Raw genomic sequence first — 20944 nt, forward strand, 5'->3', positions numbered from 1 at the left:
ATTCAGCAGTCATACATACCCTTTTATTATTATTTTAGTTATTATTGATTATACAAGTACTTCTAGATCAGAATTTACATTTTTAACCAGAATAAATAAATTACACAAATAAACTCTAATAATACAATGACACTTTTTATGTACTTATATATTATAGTATTCTGTGTGTCACATTAAGAATGTCCCCTTCCATTTACAACATTAAATTAGGACTTACGAAACAGTCATTATAGAAATAAGGCAATGTTCATGCAGAATTTACATAGAATGTACTTTTATGATGCAAACCCCCCCCCCACACACACAGATTTTATGACAAATTTACAAAACATATTAGAGATTGATCTGTCACATTCCTAATACTCCCCTATTCAAACATCGCTGTATACACATTTCTGCACACAGGAGGTAAATCATTCTGAATATTGGTAAGGTGCTTGCAGAATACATTGAATGTAGTATTGTATTGGATTTTGGTTGGTCAAAATAGGAAATGTAACAATTTGGATGGTTTATTGTAGAAGTAATCACAGCAATTTTTCCAGGCACAAGGTTGTATTATCTGGCTGATTATCATGAAACCTTACAATACATGACAGCATCTCTGTGGAACAAAGCTGAACAATAAGCTTCTAACTGCGTGGGAGGTTTTCTAAGCGCTTCTCAGCCGGGGTGGGAGGAAAAAAAATCTCTGCTTTTTCCTCTTTTATACTTTATAAATGGGATTTTTTTTTCTAATGTGACAGATCAGACAATTTTTAATTCTAAACCATACTTACAATTCACTTAAAATATATTTACAAATGGTAAAAGGAGCACTCCGAGAGGACGGAGAGTGATAAAAGAATATTTTCCTACAAAATAAAAGAAGTTCATTGTCCACATACAGAATATGTTCAGGCTCATACGCCACTGGGTTGATGAAAAAGCAATGGCTATGAACGCAGTGTTTATTGTACAAGGTTATCAAGCTAAAAGGGTACGGACTTGTTTTTGCTTTTTTTTCCCCAACCAAGTGAACCTTTACTATTACTCTAACAGAATCTAAACTAGAACCCACATCCTTATGTACTTACATATGTTTTCGCAACAGCCGTGTCCATTCGATTTTTACATTCATACTGACAGGGCTCACACAATGGGCCAGATTTATTAAAACTCTCCATGGCTGGAGAGGATACACCTTCATCAGTGAAGCTGGGTGATCCAGGAAACCTGGAATGGATTTCTTCAATGTCATTTGCTAGCAAATGTTTTTGAATCCTGGACTAGATATATTCAAGGTTTGCTGGATTACCCAGCTTCGCTCATGAAAATGTATCCTTTCCAGCCTTGGAGAGCCTTCATAAATCAGGCCCAATATTTGTGACTTTGCCAACACTAAGGACACCAGGGGCATTGCCCCATATCTATGGTCTGTGCGCCGGGGGAGCAGCCAGCGCTAATAAAGTTTTCAGCCCCAAAGATAAAAACACTGGAGGTGACCACTGCTGACATGGAGAGTTAAATAGGCATTTAGGTACTAGGAGAATTCTAGGAATATGCTGGGGGGCTAGGTAGCATTTTTTTAAATTAATTAGTTTACCTTTAAGGAATCAAAAATGCCAATAAACAGGGTCAGGACACACTAGGCACCCAGTGAGTAGAAAAGCTTCTAAATTATACTTCTAGCTCCTAGTGTTTACTTAAACTCTTTAAATCATGCCTTGTGTAAGAATGATTGCTCCATTTTGGCAATTTAGGATTCAGTTTATAGAAAAAAAAATGTATCTGCATTCAGAATTTCTTAAGAACACTTAAAAGAGCTGCAAGAGGAGAGAAAAAGAACACACAGACAACTTAAGAAACATTTTAATATTTAACCCTTGCTGAGCTCTCTTTCTCATGCTCGGGTCCTTGCTGTGCTATTGAATAAAAGTGCTTTTTTCCCCCTTTTTTGCACTGCTATATAAATATGATAATAAAAGTCCCTAAGATGTTCTGAGTACGTACAAATTATTTGTATGGACCCATAAATGGTTGGATTGCAATAAGGGATGGCATGAGTTAAGGTGTATGCTCCAGACAAACATTAAATCTGCAAAAGCTAACGAGCTAAAAAGAGAGGCAAAGTGGCTTTTGGACTTTTGGAGTAGATTAGTACAGCGATCAACACAACCATACATACTGCACAGTATGACATGCAAGCTGACCCACATTCATGCAGGACCTTAATAATACACCTAGTGTAGTTCTGTAGTGTAAACCAGATTGACTGTTCTGAATTGCCCAAGATAGTTCTTTTAGCTAGATTTCAAGTAAGGCCCAAACACAGCATAAAAACACAATACACAAACCCCAAGAGGAGATTGTAAAACTGCCCAGCTCATTAAAATGGATTATAAAAAACACTGCAGGACTGCATAGGATTAAAATTAATCTACAGAAATAAAATCAGTATGCAGAAAATTTGTAGCAGCACAGAAACATACAAATATTGCAGCAATTAGCGGCTCAGTACCTACAGGTCGATGACTTAAAGACCACATCAATATGAAAACAGTAAGGCACAATACCAATAGACAAGCTAGTGTCCTAGCTTATGAGTTTGGCCGGGTAGTCCAGGATAAGGCACATGGAGGTATAAAAACACTTATATGATGTCCCTATAACAGAGACAGTAGTAGACATATTGCACTAGAATTCATGGCTATATTCAATTCACTGGTAAACACCAAGTGGGTGACGGGTGACACAAGCGGCTGCTGCAAGCTCCTTGCAGAACTCTTCCAGGACTACAACTCCGCGACACAGAGTCTCATGGCCCAGTCTGAAAAGGAAACAGTAAAACTCATTACACTGGAAGGCTATTCAATTATTCTGATTATACTTGCAGGGTTCTGAAAACTAATATTTGCAGAATGAACTCACTTCAATCATAACATCTACCTTAAAGCATCATGACACGATGATGTCTGGATTAAAGTGACTGGGTTGGCCGTGAGGGTATAAATCCTAATGTATGTTTCTCACACTATCTGTACAAAGAAGGCTCTTGTATAGAATTTAAATAAATAAGCATTCATATTATAAGGTTATGGTTGAGTAGAAATAGTATTTAGATATGGTATAGAGTAGAGATATCCAGACAAACTACACTATGATTTAGAAGCTGTAGAGCTCTGTTGTGTTGCAGTCAACACTAAGCTGAATAGCACCCGAGATGAAATTAGGAAAATGTATTTTTCCCCAATTAAAAAAAAAAAAAAAAAAATTACATGCAATATATAAATGTTCCCATTTTTTTTACATAAACTAAGGTATAGCTATGGTCTGCCTACTTTAATTTACATCATCACTAAGTGACTATACAGGATTCCAGGATCTTGTGACAGAACCAGTACCCAGGAAATACTCTCATGATCGAGAACATAAAAATAATATTTAATAAATTTGACAGCCATTATAGTTTACAGTTTTTTTTTTTGTTGTATTCTAGGGCACCTGTGTTTTTCATACACGATTGTCCTTAGCCTTGATTTATAGCAGCAATAAAGGAGATAAGAAGGTGAGTGCCCTGGAATATTTTCACTTGCAACTTAGCTGAGTACAGTCACTGCATGGAGAATGTCAGAAAACAATTTTATGATTTAGAAATCTGATGTCCACAATTACTATATTCTATCTTGTGTCAATCGTAATCAGAATTGTAGTTCATAGGTTTATCTTTTCTGATCCTTTTACATCACAAAATAACACTAACCACCAAAAACACAACCTTTGGCAAATAAACTTTTTTTACTTACATAAAGCCATTCTTATGCAAAGTTCCACCTGGAACTCTTTCTTTCTGTGTTGTGGGGTCCTTCTTCAGATATCCACATACGGTCTGCTTTGGGTAGACATTTCCTATAGCTTGTACATGCCACATAGGGAGTGATGTGGATATTTGATAAAGGACCCCTACTTGAAAAAGATGGTCTTTACCACTAAACAACTGTTAACTTAAAGGAAATGTAGGGGACCAGCCAGAGCAGGTACTCTGTGGTCCTTTGTTGATGGTTCCCCACACCCAGCAGAATTCCCAAAGGAACTTTAAAAGTACCTCAGTAAAATATTAATGATAATGCTGTTTGACAGAAAGGATAAGGGGCTGAAAGCCAACCACAGCTCTAAAACAGGATAAAATAGTTTTATAACTTCCAAAACCCACTTTTCCACTTCCAGTCTCATCTTCATTACCCTGTGTGTTTCCCACCTTCCAGCAATTGTTCTGTACAAAATTACAGTTCAACATTTTGCTAAACCTTTGTGTAATCTGCGAACATTAGTATGAGCCATTATAAGTGGCTCCCACGCCACCTGTTGGATGTTTAATTGTCTAAGTATTACAGAGAATGCTATATCTTTTCTGTCAAACAGAATCGTACCAGTATATCCCAAAGGAAACAGATTCTTGCTGCCCACAGCCACCAGATTTTTTTTTTTGACAATTGCAAACAGACCAGTTGCTGTGGGGAACCGTTTTTCCTTGGGTTCCAGAATGTATTATGTACATGAGAAATGTACTTACAGTGCCTCTGGGGTTTCCCCCAGTAGTTGTCGTCTTACAAGGCGTAACGTCTCTTGAAAATTTGACACTCGAGGAGAGCGCTGAGCAAGATCTGCAACCACCTGCAACATCACCAATTGTTAGCTATGAGGGGGTCAGTAACTCTAATAGTGCAGCATCCATAATTACAATATCTTAACACTTCAGGGGAATTCCAGGTTACAGCATAGTCCTTTCCAATAATGACAAAACTCAATATATGATACATTAAGGTGCTTACAGATGGAGAATAGTCATATATTGCCAGTTTTGGATGGGCTGGTTAACAATGGTCCTGTTTTTCAGTAGCTAAAGGCAGTTGTGTTGTTGTCAATAAACCAAGCAAATTGGTTGACTGGATTTTATATCAATGAAACTTTATAATTTGGTGACCCAAAACAAGCATACAGATCACAAGTCCTGACTTCATTTTCAGGTTTCAATAACGCCTCCATATTTAGACTAAATGGACCCAATTTATTAAAGCTTTCCAAGGCTGGAGAGGATACACTTGATAAAGTGAAGCTAGGGGATCCAGCAAACCTGGAATTAATTTCTTTAAAGTAATTTGCTAGCAAATGTTTTGAATCTTGGACCAGATCCATTTCAGGTTTGCTTTAATAAACCAGGCCCTGTGGCTTGTAGACAACAAATGGTATGGTTTGGAAGTTCAGTGTTGATAAACACCTGCAAAGAGCCTTGACCTCAACCACACCATACATATTTGGAATACACTGGAATGCTAATTATGAGACAGGTGTCCTCCACCAACATAAGAATTTGAATGTTCCCACAGATATCCCAAGAATCCCTTTTGAGGTCCGTAAAGATCATACAGGTGTGGTGGCCATGCACTCATAATATATCAATACAGATTTTTTTGATTTTCAAGAAATACAACTTAAAGAAAAAAAAAAATTGTACTTGTCATTTAAGGATAAAGTCTTACCCGAACAAGCACAGAAAACAGAGATCTGGCCCCCGGGGCCAGATTAATATAAGGATCTAAAAGATACTCCAGGATGTGCGGGTGAGGAAACAGGGCAATCCGAGTGAGTAAGGAAGTGACTTGTAGATTCATTTCATATGGCTGAAAACAAGGATAGAAAAATAATGGATTATTAACAGTGATTTATACAATATTTACACCATACAGACAGGCAAATAATAATGCAAATACATCACAAGAAATTACATATATGTATAGGTAAGTAAATAGCTGTATGTGGCTTTTAAAGATATAGCCCATGCATCACAATACTTTCATGTAATTCAGTTTAATTTATGAGTCGATAAAAGATGTGGGTTAATATCGGGAAGTAATTGCTGGTCAGAAACAATAAAATAAAATACCTGATCCAGGATTCCCCCTAGCCGATCAAACAGGACTTGCAGGAACTGACCCTCATAGAATTCTTCTCCAGAAGGGCCAGTGACAAAGGGCTGTAGTGTTGAAGACCAACTCCAATGTGATGCTAGCTTGCAACAGTCTCGGTGCTGTATAGATAAGAAAACAAATGTTACTTGTTACTGACATAAAAAAACATAATAAACTATTCCAAAGTGATTTGGCCAAATGCCGATACCAGGATAAAAGCAGGTTTTTACACATCTTGAAAAAAAAAAAAAAATATATATTTATTGGTGTATTACTGCAACTGTCTTACCTGGACCAGAGCATCCTGCAGATAACTGTCAAACCCAGAGTCAGAAGACTTCATCTCCTCTGGTACCAGGGAAAGAAAACTAGAAAAAGAAGTAAAATAAATCCTAGTAAGTTATTTTCAGCATTTTTACTTTTTTTATTCTTTTATATTCTACCCACCAATCATTACTCCAACCATTTTTGGTGACTGTTGAGAATACTAACTTAGCTTTAGACCAGCCTTTCTCAACCTTTGTACCATATACAGCTCACAGTATATTAGCTTGGTGGTCAATAGGAAGAATGTAAACCTTGCAGATAACCAAAAAGATCATTAGTGTCACTTAAACTGACCTAAGATGCACAAGGAACCCCTAGTAAACTCTGGAAGAACCCTAGTTGGGAAACACTGGTTTAGACTGACCATACCTAAACCACATCATTCAGTGTTTACTGAATATTCTGAAAATGCAATGGTCATTGAAATAATAGATAAACAACAGGAACATACTTTGTAACTGCAAAGTATTTAATTACATCATTTTTGACTTCTGTTGACCGCAGAGAATTAAAAAAAAAAATATCTCTACTATGTATAGTCTAACCCTTACACCTACTGTTCCTCCTCACCTTCTCATGCTTTGTTCTGACCCCAGCGACTCTCCCTGATGTCCCTGGCTTCTTCCCATCATCTGTAGACCTGTATCTGGAAGCCCATCTGTGAAATAGGGGTCTTCTTCAAGCTCACTGTAGACATAAATTAAGTTTGCATGTATTAGTAGATTCACTTTACATAATTTAATTACCAAGAGTGTGTACAACAGAGTGAAAGTATGGAAAAGTTATAGTTAAGCTGAAAAAAGAAATAAGTCTATCAAGTTCAACCACTAGGGAAATAAACATATCCCATATAAAAATCTGATAGACATAGTTGGTCTTAAGGAAGGCAAAAAAAAAACCCTGGTTGCTCCAACAGGGGAAAAATTCCTTCCTGATTCCATGAGGCAATCGGATGTTCTCTGGATTAGCTGCTTAGTAGTTGCAGTCTGCAGACTGCAAATGAAATCATTATTGGGTCCTGGGTGCAATGCAAGCAGATCATATCTGGTGTGAGGGGTCAGAAGAATGCTTCCTGAAAAACATCCCAGCACCTGCCTTTTGTAGAGTTTCCCTAGGTAACTCCCAAATGTTATGAGTCTCCATCATTGAAAGGACTAAAATATAATTAATGAAACAGAGAAAAGGACTATGTGATGCTGGATATCAATCAACCAGAAAAAAAAGTAGTTAGTGAACTTTTTGTGCAGCCAATTACTCTATGCAAAGTGCACTTCAAGGTTTTTGACCACTACATCCCAACAATGCTGCAAACCGTACTCTGTGCCTTCAAAAACTTCACCATCCTGCACTCGGCTCTCCTCATTTACCCCCGACAGATAACGCCGATTCTCCAGGTTGCGTAGCACCAGGTTGTTCAGGGCAATCTCATCAGATGAAAAGAGTATTTCCTCAAACAGGCGCATTGTGGTAAGACTTATCTGAAGAAACAAATCAAAAAATTGTGCTTTTCAAAACTGTTATGTTTTATATATTGCAGCTTAATAGTGCTATATAGATGTGCTATCTGCATTAATTTGTCTGGATTTTTTTCTTGTACTGCACATGGTGAACCATCAAATAACACATCTTGCCGAGAATACACTATACACTGATAAAGAGCTGACATATATTTAGCTGCAATAGAGTAGAGCATGCCATTATTCTTTATATGAAACTTCTCTATATATTCTATATATAAGTGTCCGATAGCGATGAAATATCACTTCTCTACTGCAGAACAGCATATATTGCACTCACACTTGCAGCAGTTCATCATGGAGTTTTCCCTGAAGGTAGACTTCTGTTATTGCATTTGCTATTGACACAGCAACCATCTGTGATGAGAAAACATGACAGGGTTAGCTTGATGGCTTTAGACATGGCACAAGGTCTTTAAATAATACAGTGAGCGTCCAAACTATATTTTACCTCATGGGACTCCTGTAATAAAGAATTACAGAACTTTAACCAGCACAGAAACTTCCGCACAGCAGCCATCTCTGGTGGCATGGAGTCAGACTGCTCTTTGCTAACTTCTATCCTGCAAAAGCAGACAGAACAGAATAAGAATCATATAACAGAACATCTAATAATACAATATGAGTAGTAGATCTAAAACCCATATTCTTTCTTAAACTAAATTTAAAGTGAACCGAATACCAGTAACAAAATTGCATTATACATTGCAACCTACCAGTACTTTAATGTGGTGGCTGTTTTTTTTTTCATTTTAAACCTGTTACCCTTCCAGTAACACACCTTCTATACAAGGGAGACAACATAAACTGTACTTTACAAGGGAGACAACATAAACTGTACTATATCTATGGAGGAGCAGCATTGCCAGCTCAAAGCAGGAAGTGTGTTAAAATTACATTCTCCTCCTACTTTAAAAATACGGGGGAGGGGTGTCCTGTCATTTACCTGGGCCAGAGAAGCTTACAGTCTAGTTTACATGGACTGTGTTCCAAAAATTAAAATTCCACATTTTAAAGCCCATGTTTGGAATTTCAATTTATTCCAATGTGTCAGCACACACACTACATTTTTTTTGGGTTTTGCATTTTTGCCATTTTTCGCAGATTTCTTCTTTTCTTTGCAGAAAAGACTGTTTTTTTTTTCTTGCAATAAAACAAACCTACCTGCCTGTTCACGGCCTTCTTTGCAATGTACTTTAAGCTGCATAGCTCAGTGTACAATTGCAGCACCCCCCCCTCCTTGCTGGAATAAAGCTCAGGGTACAATTGCAGCACTCCCACATGCTGGAATAAATGAACTCCAGCGCACATGTGCTGGAGTGAAGTTACTCCTGCTAGGCCAATCAAGATGGCCAAAGATCATAAACCCAGGAAACAGGGCATATACATTGGTAAGGAAAGAGAAAAATACAGTGGAGATACTGCAATTACGTGCCACAGTGGTGGAATTAAATCTGACCTCCAGTCGGTGTCCTCTTGACTGATGATGTCACATGGGTGAGCACTCAGGGGGATGTCATTGTGCAAGTCACATAGTCGTCCTGCTAGTTGCTGGCTTAGGTCACTGTGTGCAATAATTCGTGCTGGTCCCTCTTGTTGGGCAGTGTGTAGGACTCCAAGGAGTGCCTCTTTTGCTTTAACTGCCAGACGACCTTTCTGTGACTAAAGAGAATTCAAGTTAGATGTCTGTTTAACAAACAGAAACCATTTTCCTTCAATTTTTAATTTCTTTACCTGACACAAAGACAGTCTGATTAAAGCTCTGAATAATGTCTGTTTAGGTTTACAAGTGGCAGATCCAGTAGCTGGCTCATTATTTTCTTCAGTAGAAGTAGACCTCTTCACATTATCACCCTGTAATAGAAATAGATGGTCACCCAACAGAAAACAGCAGATTTATAAACAAATATTGAAAACATACTATGAAAATCGTCTAACTGACCAATTTGGTGATACGTGACTAAGGCTAGGAAAAACAGGACTTGTTGTCTTTGCATACAACTGGGAGACATTCACACAGTGTCAGCTGACAAACAACACTCTGCCTAAACATCCATCTTTATTTGCAGAGAATATGTAACCAATATCACAACAATAGTCATTTAGGCAGAGGACAGCAAGGGACAAGAAAGGCATTAGGGAGAGGTGCCAAAGTTTTAGAAAATGGAAAGAAGCTCATTTACATTTTGTTTCAGGTTTTCAAATAGTTCTGGACTTAAAGATGTCAGCTAAAATCAAGTCAGACTCCACCTTGCAGCATGTATACCTCTAAAATGTGAATGATAAGTGAAGGGTCCTTCTCTAGTTTACTGCAGACAGAGGTCAGGAATTGTAATTCTTCCTTATGTGCGGTGACCCCAACAGTATCTCCACCCAGGGCTATTAGTTTCTGTAGAAATAGAATTAAAGGAAAAACAATATTTAGTTTGTCAGAAATATATCTTAAGTAGTAAAAATCTAGATAAACCAGACTTACTCTAAAAAAGAAATAAATAAATCTGTTGCAGGAAAAAAAAGGACTGAAACATCTGGGAGTTTAGATTTCCTGACCCCACACTACATGAAGGGCTATCCCACATGCATAGACCTATCACAGCTGCCACATTCACATGTACACTGATCAGCCAGTACATTAAACCACTGATGGGTGAAGTGATTTACCACTTCTGTACAATGTCACCTGTCAAGGAGTGGGATATAATAGGCAGCTATTAAACAATCAGTTTTTGTAGGTGATGCGCTAAGAGCAAGACAAATGGGTGTAAGGATCTGGGTGACTTTGACAACAGATGAATTGTGATAGATAGATGATTGGGTTAGATCACCATCAATACATTAGGTCTTTTTGAATGTCCATAGTATTATTGGTTAGCAAAGTGGTCCAAGGATGGATACAAGGATTATGGGCAGCATATTTTTAGCAGTTGATACTGACAGGTGACCCAAAGCTGTATGCAGAGATTCAAACATACGGACAATGCATTTTAGATGTATTTTAAGTTAAAAACTAAACTAATACATTAAAGCTTAACTAATCTAACTCAATTTAATTTTCAATCATAAGAATAAAAGCTGTCTGTAGTAAGCACTCTAGTTACAAAGTACTGTTTGGCCTATTGAAAGGAAGTAGAAAACAAACATATCTCATGAAAGAAAATCTTAGGGAGGAACCAACAGAAATAACTGCAGTGGTAATGCTATTGAAAAAGAGTGCATCATATATACAATTAGACATTGCCTGCAGTTCCACTTAAATTTCGTAATACATACCCTCTAAATAGTGGCTAGTGCCCTAACCTCCCTGGCGGTAACCCCGAGTGTGGATTGGGGTAAAAAAAAAAAAAAATATGCTCAAAGTGGTAACCCTGAGCCACACTGAGGGTAGCTAAAAACTTAAAAAATAAACACTTACCTGGTCCCACCGGCGTCCTTCAGTGTCCTGCCTGTTGGATCCCATCCTTAGCCGCGTCCTTTTCCTTCGATCTGTCCCCCGGCGAGTGCGCTGATGTTCCCCGGGAGTTCCCGGTGACGTCAGTGGTTGCGGGAGCGTGGTGGGAAATTCAAACTATTTTGTATTGAATTCAGTACAAAATAACTGTATTGAATCCCATACAAAGTAATCAATATATATATTACGTTTCAGTATTTTTATGCGCCCTAGTTTTAACAGATTTGTGTTTTTTTAATTTAAAGTTAATTGTTGAATTTTTATAAATATTGGACATATTTCGGTGAGATATGCCTAAGAATTATAGGCCTACAATGTAAAATAAATTTGCATGAAAGACAATGTACTGCTTTTATACATATAAATCCAGACAGAAATGAACCACCCAGGAGGTTAAGCATCAACAAAACAGCAAGACAAATATTCCATTATAGTGGTTTAGGCAATTAGAAAAAAGAACACAAGAATCAACATGTTTTCACCACTAACCTGTACAGGCCGATGGACATGAATATAGTGAAGTAGGGGATGCTGGATATTAGACAAAAGGCGACTGAAAAAGAGCAGAACCTGCTGCCTCATTCCAGGAGGGTACTGTGATGAAGACAGAGATGTTAGTATGCATTACTAAAAACACATTAACTAAACATTTTCACATGTTCTAAACAAATTGTTAGTGAATCATATTAAGGCAGACTTAAAATCAAAAAGAGTCACCAGGATGTAGAGCTGCTTGACGAAGAGCCTATTGTCAAAAAAAAACCTTGCTCAAGATGGCTTTTCTAGCTCTACACTGTGCATCGCATGTGTAGTGTAACTCTCAGCTCTGTGTAAGACGGTGCTGCACACAGAGGCAGCTACAGGAGACAATGTAACTACGGCTCATCATCAGTGGCCATCCAATGGCTGAAGTGGATTGCCATCATCTTGAAAGTATGCCGTATGTAAAAACTAATTGGATTAATGCAAGAATCCAAATACTTAGTAGTATTTAAATAAAATACCTGTGTTAGACCATTACAGCATTAACACAATTTGTGTTTTTAGCTCTATGTAAAGAAAGCCACCCCGTGCCGCCGTAAATAGGGAAAGCTCCCTGAAGGTAAAATAGGGTAGCAACTGCAAAGGGGCGGCACCAGAGCTCCGGAGGCTCCGGTGGTTCCTAACGCCCGCTGACCGATCTGCCGGCAACCCGCAGCTCTGTAGCCCCGGGTTGCCGGCCGGCATTAGGCCATGTCTGGCCTAAAGGCAGGAGTTTGCCAACCCCTGATCTAAAGCGTCATACGGCATTACAGCTGTAGGACACTCCATGTGATCATCACAAGCAAAGCTTGTAGCCGTTATTTTTGGATAACTTATGTTGTATAACTTATGGTATATACCTCTGCTTTTGCCAAGGTGCAAAGTGTCTCCAATATCTTGTGCTGTAAAAAATACTCCATGCAGGGTCCAGTATTTTCAGCAGATCCACTTCTATCTTCACTCTCGGCATCCTCTCTAACCAATGCATTCCCCTCTTCATAGACAAGGATGTCCAGGAGCTGGCGGAGCCTCCATGGAATGTCTGTGTTACGTGCTGGGCAGGACTCATCTGTGGAAAGATCAAAGGCAGCAGTGAATGCAGAGCTCTAAAGGTTACCTGGAATAAAGTGCTCAGGTTGTTTACATCCTTATTAAAATGACCCTGCCTCAAAAAGAAAAAGACAGTAAGCTTCAATGAAATAAATGTAGGAGCACTGTCCAATCAGAATTGTTCAGAACTTAACCAGAGCAGAAAAGTTTGCGAGTATGTGTAAAGCATGAACATTTTACTTTAAAGTGTACCAGTGTGAGCAGACAGGTTTTTTATTGCACGTGGGACAGGCTATGTCCCTTCTGCAATAAACCAACTAACCTGGCTGGCTCAGTGTGCAATCCTGGAATACCTGGCTGTTGGAAATAAATGAACGTGCGCGTGCATGCATGGGAATTATGTCATTCTGGCCTGGCCATTCAATATGGCTGAAGATCCGAAACCCAGGAGAGGACTGGATGAAGATATTGGCGCCAGTGAAGGAGCAAGGAGAGGTGAAATTTAGTTAAACAATTGTGAACAGGTAGGTTAGGTTATTTTATTCCTAAAAAAAACATTGACTGTCCTTTATACAAAAAAACCTGCCTGGTTGCTAATATTTCATTTTTAACTTTAATTCTACTATTGGGCTCCATTTGTTATTGCTGTCATGCACACTCAGGAGTTGTAGAGCTTAATAATTTAGCAAGAAGTAATATTATTTAGATAGATATCCTGAACACTTACCGGTGGTCTCTAAGTAGTACTGAGTCACCCCTTTCCAGTGCTGTACAAAGGACTGCAGCAGGTCCTGGGACGGCTCACGCTAAATGGACAAAATAAAGAATATTTGAGTCAATGTTGAACAAAACTACCTAGTGTTCCTCAAAAGTTACATTTTCAGTTAACTATATTGCAGCTGATTTGTGACTTCATTTTAAAGCAGAAATAAACTCACGATTACTCACCTATCTCCATTCCATGGCAGGGTGCCGCCATCTTTCCTCTCTGAAGAAGATCATTGGCTTTATTGGTCGGCAGTGCCAAAATGACTCCCGTGCAGGCGCGTGGGACTTCAGTTCCAGCATATGCAAGGGAAACCAAGAGTGCTGGGTTTCCCTGGCGACCAACACTGAATTGCGCAAGCGCAGCTCAGCAGAATTTGACAGCTACGCGACGATCTGGTGACCTTTCGTTCATCTATAAAAGGGACATGGCCTGATTGACACATAAAATTGGGACTATTGTAAGGCTACGTACACACGTCAGATGATTCTCGCCTGATATAGGCGGTCAAGGCGAGAATCTGGCATGTGTCCATGGATCTGTTCCAATAAATCCATGAATGACATACGATGAACGACCTCAATAGCAGTGAAGCGAGGAGAGCACAGTGGGGTGCCGCTTGCTTGTTCTCCCTCCTTCCCTCTCCATAGGATGGCGCTTTATGTACAACACTCATTAGTAGTTTGTAGCTGGAATTGATCACAAAATATTGTTTCCAACAACAATACCTGAGCGTCTGTACACAGCCTAAATACATAGGAAAATATAGGACATTAAATGTGAACCTTGCCATAACATTGTCAGGGCTGCATGCACCCCCTGGGTTGCTACCGGGGACTCCATTTTCCACAAATCTGTCCAGGGCGAGTGCTCAGAAATTGTTCCTTTCCTAGAGACCCTGAAGGATTCATGTACAAAGGAGGTTTTTATTTATCATAGAGAAGGGGCCTAGCAAAATAAAGAGACCAAACCCCCCCCCCATCAGTAGGTAATTTACCCAACTTTCTCTGCACCCACGGCAGCGCCAAGCACCCACCATGACGCCCAACTGGGTGACCACCTGTGAGGAGAGGTTGGTCATGACGCCTACATGTTCACCGTTCACCTCATGACAGGCTTCATTTACAGGTCAACATAATATGTGAATTGGCGTGTAACGTGTGAATGGGCCCTGCGGGTTTACTTCAAGATGAACAGTCCATTTTACATGCACATACACAAATTTTTCTTGCACCGGGTCTCAAAATGTATTATGGGTGCATTAACCTGATTACATTACTGGTAAATACACAGCAATGCAATATACATTTATAGCCATGGGTCAGTGTTATGTGGCCAGTGCTGGCAGCCATCACCCATAGCAACCCTTGGGGTATAAACATTTATTTCCAGTCTGTGGTGTAATATAGAAAGCAGCAGGCTGGTCCTATAACCATACCACAACACAACATCTCAGCCCCATCTCAGCACGTCACGTGACGCCCCCTGCGGGTTGCTCTAACGACCCCGGTGACGATGTGGCAGCACCGGGCCCCGGCCTGGGGTCCTCACTCACCGACTCCACCGCCTGCTGCAGGAAGGCGCCCAGGCGGCTCCACATCCTCCACACAGGCCTCACCGCCGGCCGCACTAATAACACCCGAGGATCATAAGAAAGTCCAGGCCCGGTGAAGTCTCCGGTGTTTCCTGAATATCTCCCCGCCCCGCCTTCTCCGGCTCCGCCTCTTCCATGGCACTCACACGCCCGGGCCTCCTGGGTCCTGCAGGGTGTCGGGCGACAGAGAAGGGTTGTCAGGTGTGTCCCAGGAGTACTTACCTGTTAGGATATTTGTACTATAGGCCATATATACAAAGTCCGTATTTACAGCCAAATGTCCTGGATCTGTCTCACAAATACCTCATGGTCCAGGTTACGTCCCATGCCGCCTGTGTAATACCTGTGTTGGGGAATTGATCATTATTATTCACTGATATCAATGCTGGATATTCCCACCGTGACAGGTATGAATTATTATCCTCACTGTGATGGAGAACACTGGGAAGTTTTCCTCTGACCATGAGGACACATTTTTCATCTTGCTGCACTATGGCACTCTTCCATTACTGTTTGGGTGGATTGGTGAACCGCATCAAGAGACTGCTGTCAACACGTATTTACTTGATTTTTGTCCCTTTTTGGGTGATACCTTAAAGCGGAAGTAAACCCAAAACAAAAAAAATCACATCTCTCTTCTTCCACGTTCGTCTTTCTACATTACCCAATCTCGCACTGCGCAGGCGCAAGATTTGTATATGTAAAATATGTATATTTGTGCAAGGTAAAAATTCTTTTGTTCAATACAGGACAGTGTGTTGTGTATTTGCAAACTTATATTTAAAGCAGAAGTAAAGTATAAAAAAAACAAAACAACTGAATCACCCTTACCTTCCCAGATCCGTCGATCCCTCCGGAGGTTTTCTGGATCGAGTCCTGGAATCCTCCTTCCTCCCAGTGCGGAGAAAGCTTCGGGTGCTGCTTTTCCTTTCCCCTTCTTACTTCTTCTGCCTATCTCACCCTGCGCATGCGTAAAATTGCCATTTTATTTACCCTCATTGGACAAAAAGCTCCTGCACATGCCTGGCATGCTTCCTGGGATGCATGATGTATGGGATGCATGATGTATGTATCCCAGGAGGTTCAGCGCTCCCATTCTGTCTTGATCACCACGTTGATAGAGACAGAAAGGGGAAGGGCTTTAAAAAAAAAAAAAGGGTTCTAAACAACCTCCCTCCAAAAAAATGTAGTTTAGCTCAGCTTTAAGGCTGATTTCTTAATAATATTCAAGTCCATAGTGTACATATTAGGGAAAAACAAAGTAGTCTCAGTATCCGGCGCGTTTCACAATTCTGCTTCTTCAGGGGAGGTAGAGATCAGAAGGAAACATTCCCTGGTGGAGAATAAGTTACTGCTATTGAAACACATTGACCTGGAAGAGGTCTCTAGCAGGGGAAGTTTGAGAGAATGTCAGATTCCTTGCTTTATAAATAGAGCTCCAAATTGATTCTGCCAAACCACACTTAGAAGGCGAATTGGCGTTCTGATAACCCGCTTGTAAATGCTATGTCCTGTAAACTTCTGCACAAAAAACAGACCCATTTGTTATCATTATAGCTAATTTTTAGGGCAATTTAGAGGTAAATGCTTACAAATGCTTGAAAACCCACAGGTCAGAACAAAGCCTTTGCCTTGTATATTGTTATCTGGTCTGTATTGGCTTCTGGTTTGTCTGCCTGTGGTTATCTACTATCTACATTTCTGTTGAGAGTAGTTTGTACTTTCATTATCTATGGTGAAGACCAAAAACTCCTCATCCCCCAAGCTTAGTGAGAGCGATTTAGCATGAGCTGGCAATGTACCGTACTCTTTCTGTCTATCCTGCTCCTTTTCTGCCCTGGATTTCTACTGTGCTTCTGGTACAAGTTTCTTTCGGCTAGAGCAGCGTTTCTCATCCAGGGTTCCTTCAGAGATTGCTAGGGGTTCCTTGAACCATGAGCAATGTATGCCATTGGGAAGGATGACAGCCTTCACAGTGGCAAGCACTGTATGATACATTCTTCCTGCTGACCACCACACCACTAATATACTGTGAGCTGTGGACATAGTAATTATAGAGGATGTTACCTGAAGACCTGAAAGTTATTTTAAGAGTTCCTACATGTTAAAAAGTTCAAAAAAGGCTGTTCTATAAGTTCCCCAAACTAATTATAGTTACAATCCCCTTTACCAGTAACAATGGTATCGAGATCTCCATTTTATATAGAACTTTAATGTCATTTGCAGAAGACATTTACGATTTGCTATCCTAGTTTTGCACCTGTATTATGCAAATAAAATGAATCCCTTTGAATGTTACATTACTACATTAGATGTTGCATTCTTTGGCTTTCATTATGAAATATTAGTCAGATAGATCTTTACAGATTATATTTAGGTCTAGAATAGTTAAGGGAAGTCAGTTTAGGTGATTGTTTAAGCAAAACTGAACACAATTTACTCACTGGCGCCGTTACCTTCTTCCTTCTTCTCTTTCTTGTTTTGATCTTTGTCCATCTTGATTGGCAAGGGCATAAATGCACGGGGGCATAGGAATTCATTCAGTCCCAGTAGGGGAAGCCAGAATGTTCCAGGAGTCCCATTTACCAACTCAGCTCAGCCATTATGACAGGTAAAGAGAGTGATCAGGCAGGGTAAAGCTATATACACACGTCCAATGGTTCTCGCCCGATAATCGTCTCAGGGCCGATATCAGCCAAGAATCTGGCATGTCTACAGTGCCAGACGTCTATCGTCCGAACAACCGCCCTGGCGGATCCACGGACGATGGACGCTTAAATATCCTAATGCAAGGGAAGGGGGAGAGCGTGCAGCAGGATGCTGCTCTGTCGTTCTTCCCCTCCCCTCTCCATAGAGCAGAACCGTGCTGTATGTACAACACTCGTTCATGCATCGTGCAGTGCTAGTCGTTGGAAAGGATCGTGAAAGATCCTTTCCAACGACTATTATTGCACGTGTATATGCGGCTTAAGAACAGTTATTGCCGAGGAGACACCGTCTGTCCCTTTTCTGCCCTGCCTGGTCGCAAATGTTTAAAGTTAAACTTTAAAGTTGAACTATAGCTAACAATAGTTTTGTTGTTAATCAAGATTTTCCTGTTTTGATTTGTCTTTAAGTCATCTTGCCTTTATCAAATAGATTTTTTTTTTTTAGCAAAAACGACTCTCAAGGCACTTACAGTCACTGTGTTGCTTATAGTAGTCTAGCTGTGTGTGCAAAGAAGTCAAAGTTCTTGTTAGTTTGACTGTAAAACATCCGAACCTCTACTGAAAAGTTCTTGTTATGTGAACCGTGATGGTCCTAAAGAGGAGAATTATTTTGTATACAAACCTTGTATGTTTCTATCTTCTTGCAATTGTTGCTTAGTCAATGGATGCCCAGCGTTCGGGTGTCGTGAAGTTTTCTGCCCAACCCATGTCCCACAATCTGAGCGTTATTTGGTCATTTTAGCTAAAAACAATGTTCTTTTGTGTTGTAACATAAGAGTATAGTTTTTTTAGTATTGACATCTATGTCAACAAAAAGTGTTGGACTTTGGGCTGTCATAAAATTGTTCATGAATTAGAAATCTCAAAGGAAAGTCCATGAGTGAATGACTCGACTCGACGGTGAAGAGGTTTTGTGACAAAATTTAGTGTAACACCATAGATGCAGCAAGATTTGGAAGGCTTGCAACATGTGTGTTCATGACCTGATTTAGGTTGACCATGACCTGTTAGGTTAGGCAGGTCAATTAATCTTGGCTAAAAGAGTTGCAGAGACTATAGAGCTATCCAGGAAATACTTTGGGTTTATAATTCATTAGCAGTTGTGTATGCAGAAGTAGCCAAGTAGTTCCTAAAATATTTAAATACAGAAGCAACCAGTATCTAGTGGACACCTTCAAGTGACAAACATGGTTACACCACTATGATATGGAGACCAAATAACAGTCCTTGGTGTGGTGGCACTTGGGTTATCCTTGAACAATGGAATTCAATACCCACAATTCAAAATTCATTACAAAGTTATTTTGATATAAAGAAGGTGTTTTAAGGACTGGCTATGTTTCGAAGAGACAAAAAGTTAATGTAGAATGCTACTGTAACTTACTGCACCAATTAAAGGAGATTTCAAAAGAAAAATTGTGAACAAAGCTGTGGAAGGGTGATCTCTTGTTGAAGGACAATGTTGTTTGGGTTCAGGACTATCTACCCTAAATATCAGATCTTGCCCTGTGTGACTATTTTCTGTTCCAAACCTTAAAACAGGGAGGATATTTTTAAGTGGTTTGGAGGTGATAGAAGAGCAATTTTTAGTGACCAGGCATCAGGATTTTTTGGAAGTTCTAAAGAAACCTAAGCAACTATGTGCCAAGTGTAAAACATTGGGGTATTTAGAGGAATGGCATGTATATTTCAAGGTTCTAGGTCAGTGTTTCTCAAGAAGGGATCTGTGGAACCCTAGAGTTCCTCCAGAGCTTGCTAGGGGTTCCTTGAGCAGTTTGTGCCATTGATCCATGGCATACCAATGATTTTTTTTTCCATAAGGCTAATTTTCTTTCTTCTTTCTAATTTTCTATTGCAATGACTAGCAATGTAAGACCATGTCCACCACACCAATATATTAGGACCCTTTATTTCAAGGGTTCCCCCATGTTACTAAGATTAGGAGAGGCTGCTCTTGGTTATTCCTTTCTTGATTGTACCTATTGTACTTGATTGTACAGTATATGCACATTCAAACTTTGTTATCCAAACAGATTTTTTTTGGATTGACAGACAGGATGTTTAATTAATTCCCCCTACTTTAATTTATAGGTATTTATCATATTCTCTCTCCAGCTAGGAGCAAAAAAAAACCCATTAACAGATGTTACCATTTGGGTTAAACAGCTACCGATTTCCTCCCCATCACACGTCTTCCTCCCAGTGCTCCATATCACTACTCTAACCCTTCACTTGGCCTGTCCTCATTGTGGTTTATAATAACAAATACAACAAAAACAACAGATCAGAATATTTAGTTACTTTTAATAATTATAATAATATTAATTTTACATCAGAAGCCAAAAAGAAAAAAAGAAAAGTTTGGACATAGAAGGTAGACGTGGGACACATGAAAGAATCAGTGAAAGTATAACAGTGACACATAAAGGTATAGGGAAAGTGATATTCATGTGGATAAGTCAGAAGACACATGGGAGAACACAAGGGCCAGAGAATGAGGTTACATTATGGAATGGGAAGAAGAGTCAGTGAAATATATAGGGAGAGTGCAGTTAAAAATGAGATATGTAGATTGACAACTTGTGAAATATTTCAGTAATTTATACACACCACGGGCTGCCATTTTATGGGCAGAAACAACATTCAGCATAATAATTTATTTGCAAAACCTTGCATTTTATTGATGTCATTAGTTACCAGTGAATACCTGGCCAAGAACAAACTCTTTCAAACCCCAACTGGACTGGTATAGAGGAAGATGGTGCAGAAACCTCCATGCTACTTAGACCCTTAGCTGTTGCAGTTCTGGGTTTACTCCAGGCCAATAGTGCCCTAAAATGACACCTTTGGACCATGGATTCCAATTGGTGGCAATGATTTGGAAGGTGGGGATTGACATTTTATTGGGTCCTTTTTCCCCCTCAACTCCATAGTGGTTGCAGGTTTGTATAAATGACATGTACACTATGGAAAGGCATCAGTATACAATTACAGTTAATCAGCCCCTTTCCCCCTCAACTGCATTTGGAAAACCTTTTATTTTATTGATAGCATTATTTACCAG

At 39.6% G+C, this 20944-nt stretch overlaps 2 protein-coding genes across 2 annotated transcripts in view; both read right to left on the bottom strand.

Annotated features, from left to right (window-relative positions):
* Positions 1-115: 115 nt before the first annotated feature.
* FHIP2B (FHF complex subunit HOOK interacting protein 2B) lies at positions 116-15372 on the bottom strand. The gene is made up of 17 exons (XM_072398919.1): positions 15134-15372; positions 13540-13618; positions 12623-12831; positions 11730-11834; positions 10059-10181; positions 9527-9646; positions 9252-9454; positions 8244-8355; positions 8075-8149; positions 7940-7949; positions 7593-7779; positions 6846-6962; positions 6238-6316; positions 5924-6067; positions 5520-5660; positions 4553-4653; positions 116-2809 (listed from the first exon to the last, which is right to left on the bottom strand). Exons 1-17 carry the CDS (start codon positions 15176-15178, stop codon positions 2701-2703), a joined length of 1959 nt encoding a protein of 652 aa, XP_072255020.1. The 5' UTR covers positions 15179-15372; the 3' UTR covers positions 116-2700.
* A 4792-nt stretch (positions 15373-20164) lies between these two features.
* The window catches only part of DMTN (dematin actin binding protein), a gene marked incomplete in the record, with an annotated part of 26042 nt that continues 25262 nt past the window's right edge, over positions 20165-20944 (bottom strand). Inside the window, 1 exon segment of the mRNA XM_072399840.1 lies at positions 20165-20944.

The sequence above is a fragment of the Pyxicephalus adspersus genome, chromosome 2, assembly GCF_032062135.1.
Source record: "Pyxicephalus adspersus chromosome 2, UCB_Pads_2.0, whole genome shotgun sequence".
NCBI lineage: Eukaryota > Metazoa > Chordata > Amphibia > Anura > Pyxicephalidae > Pyxicephalus > Pyxicephalus adspersus.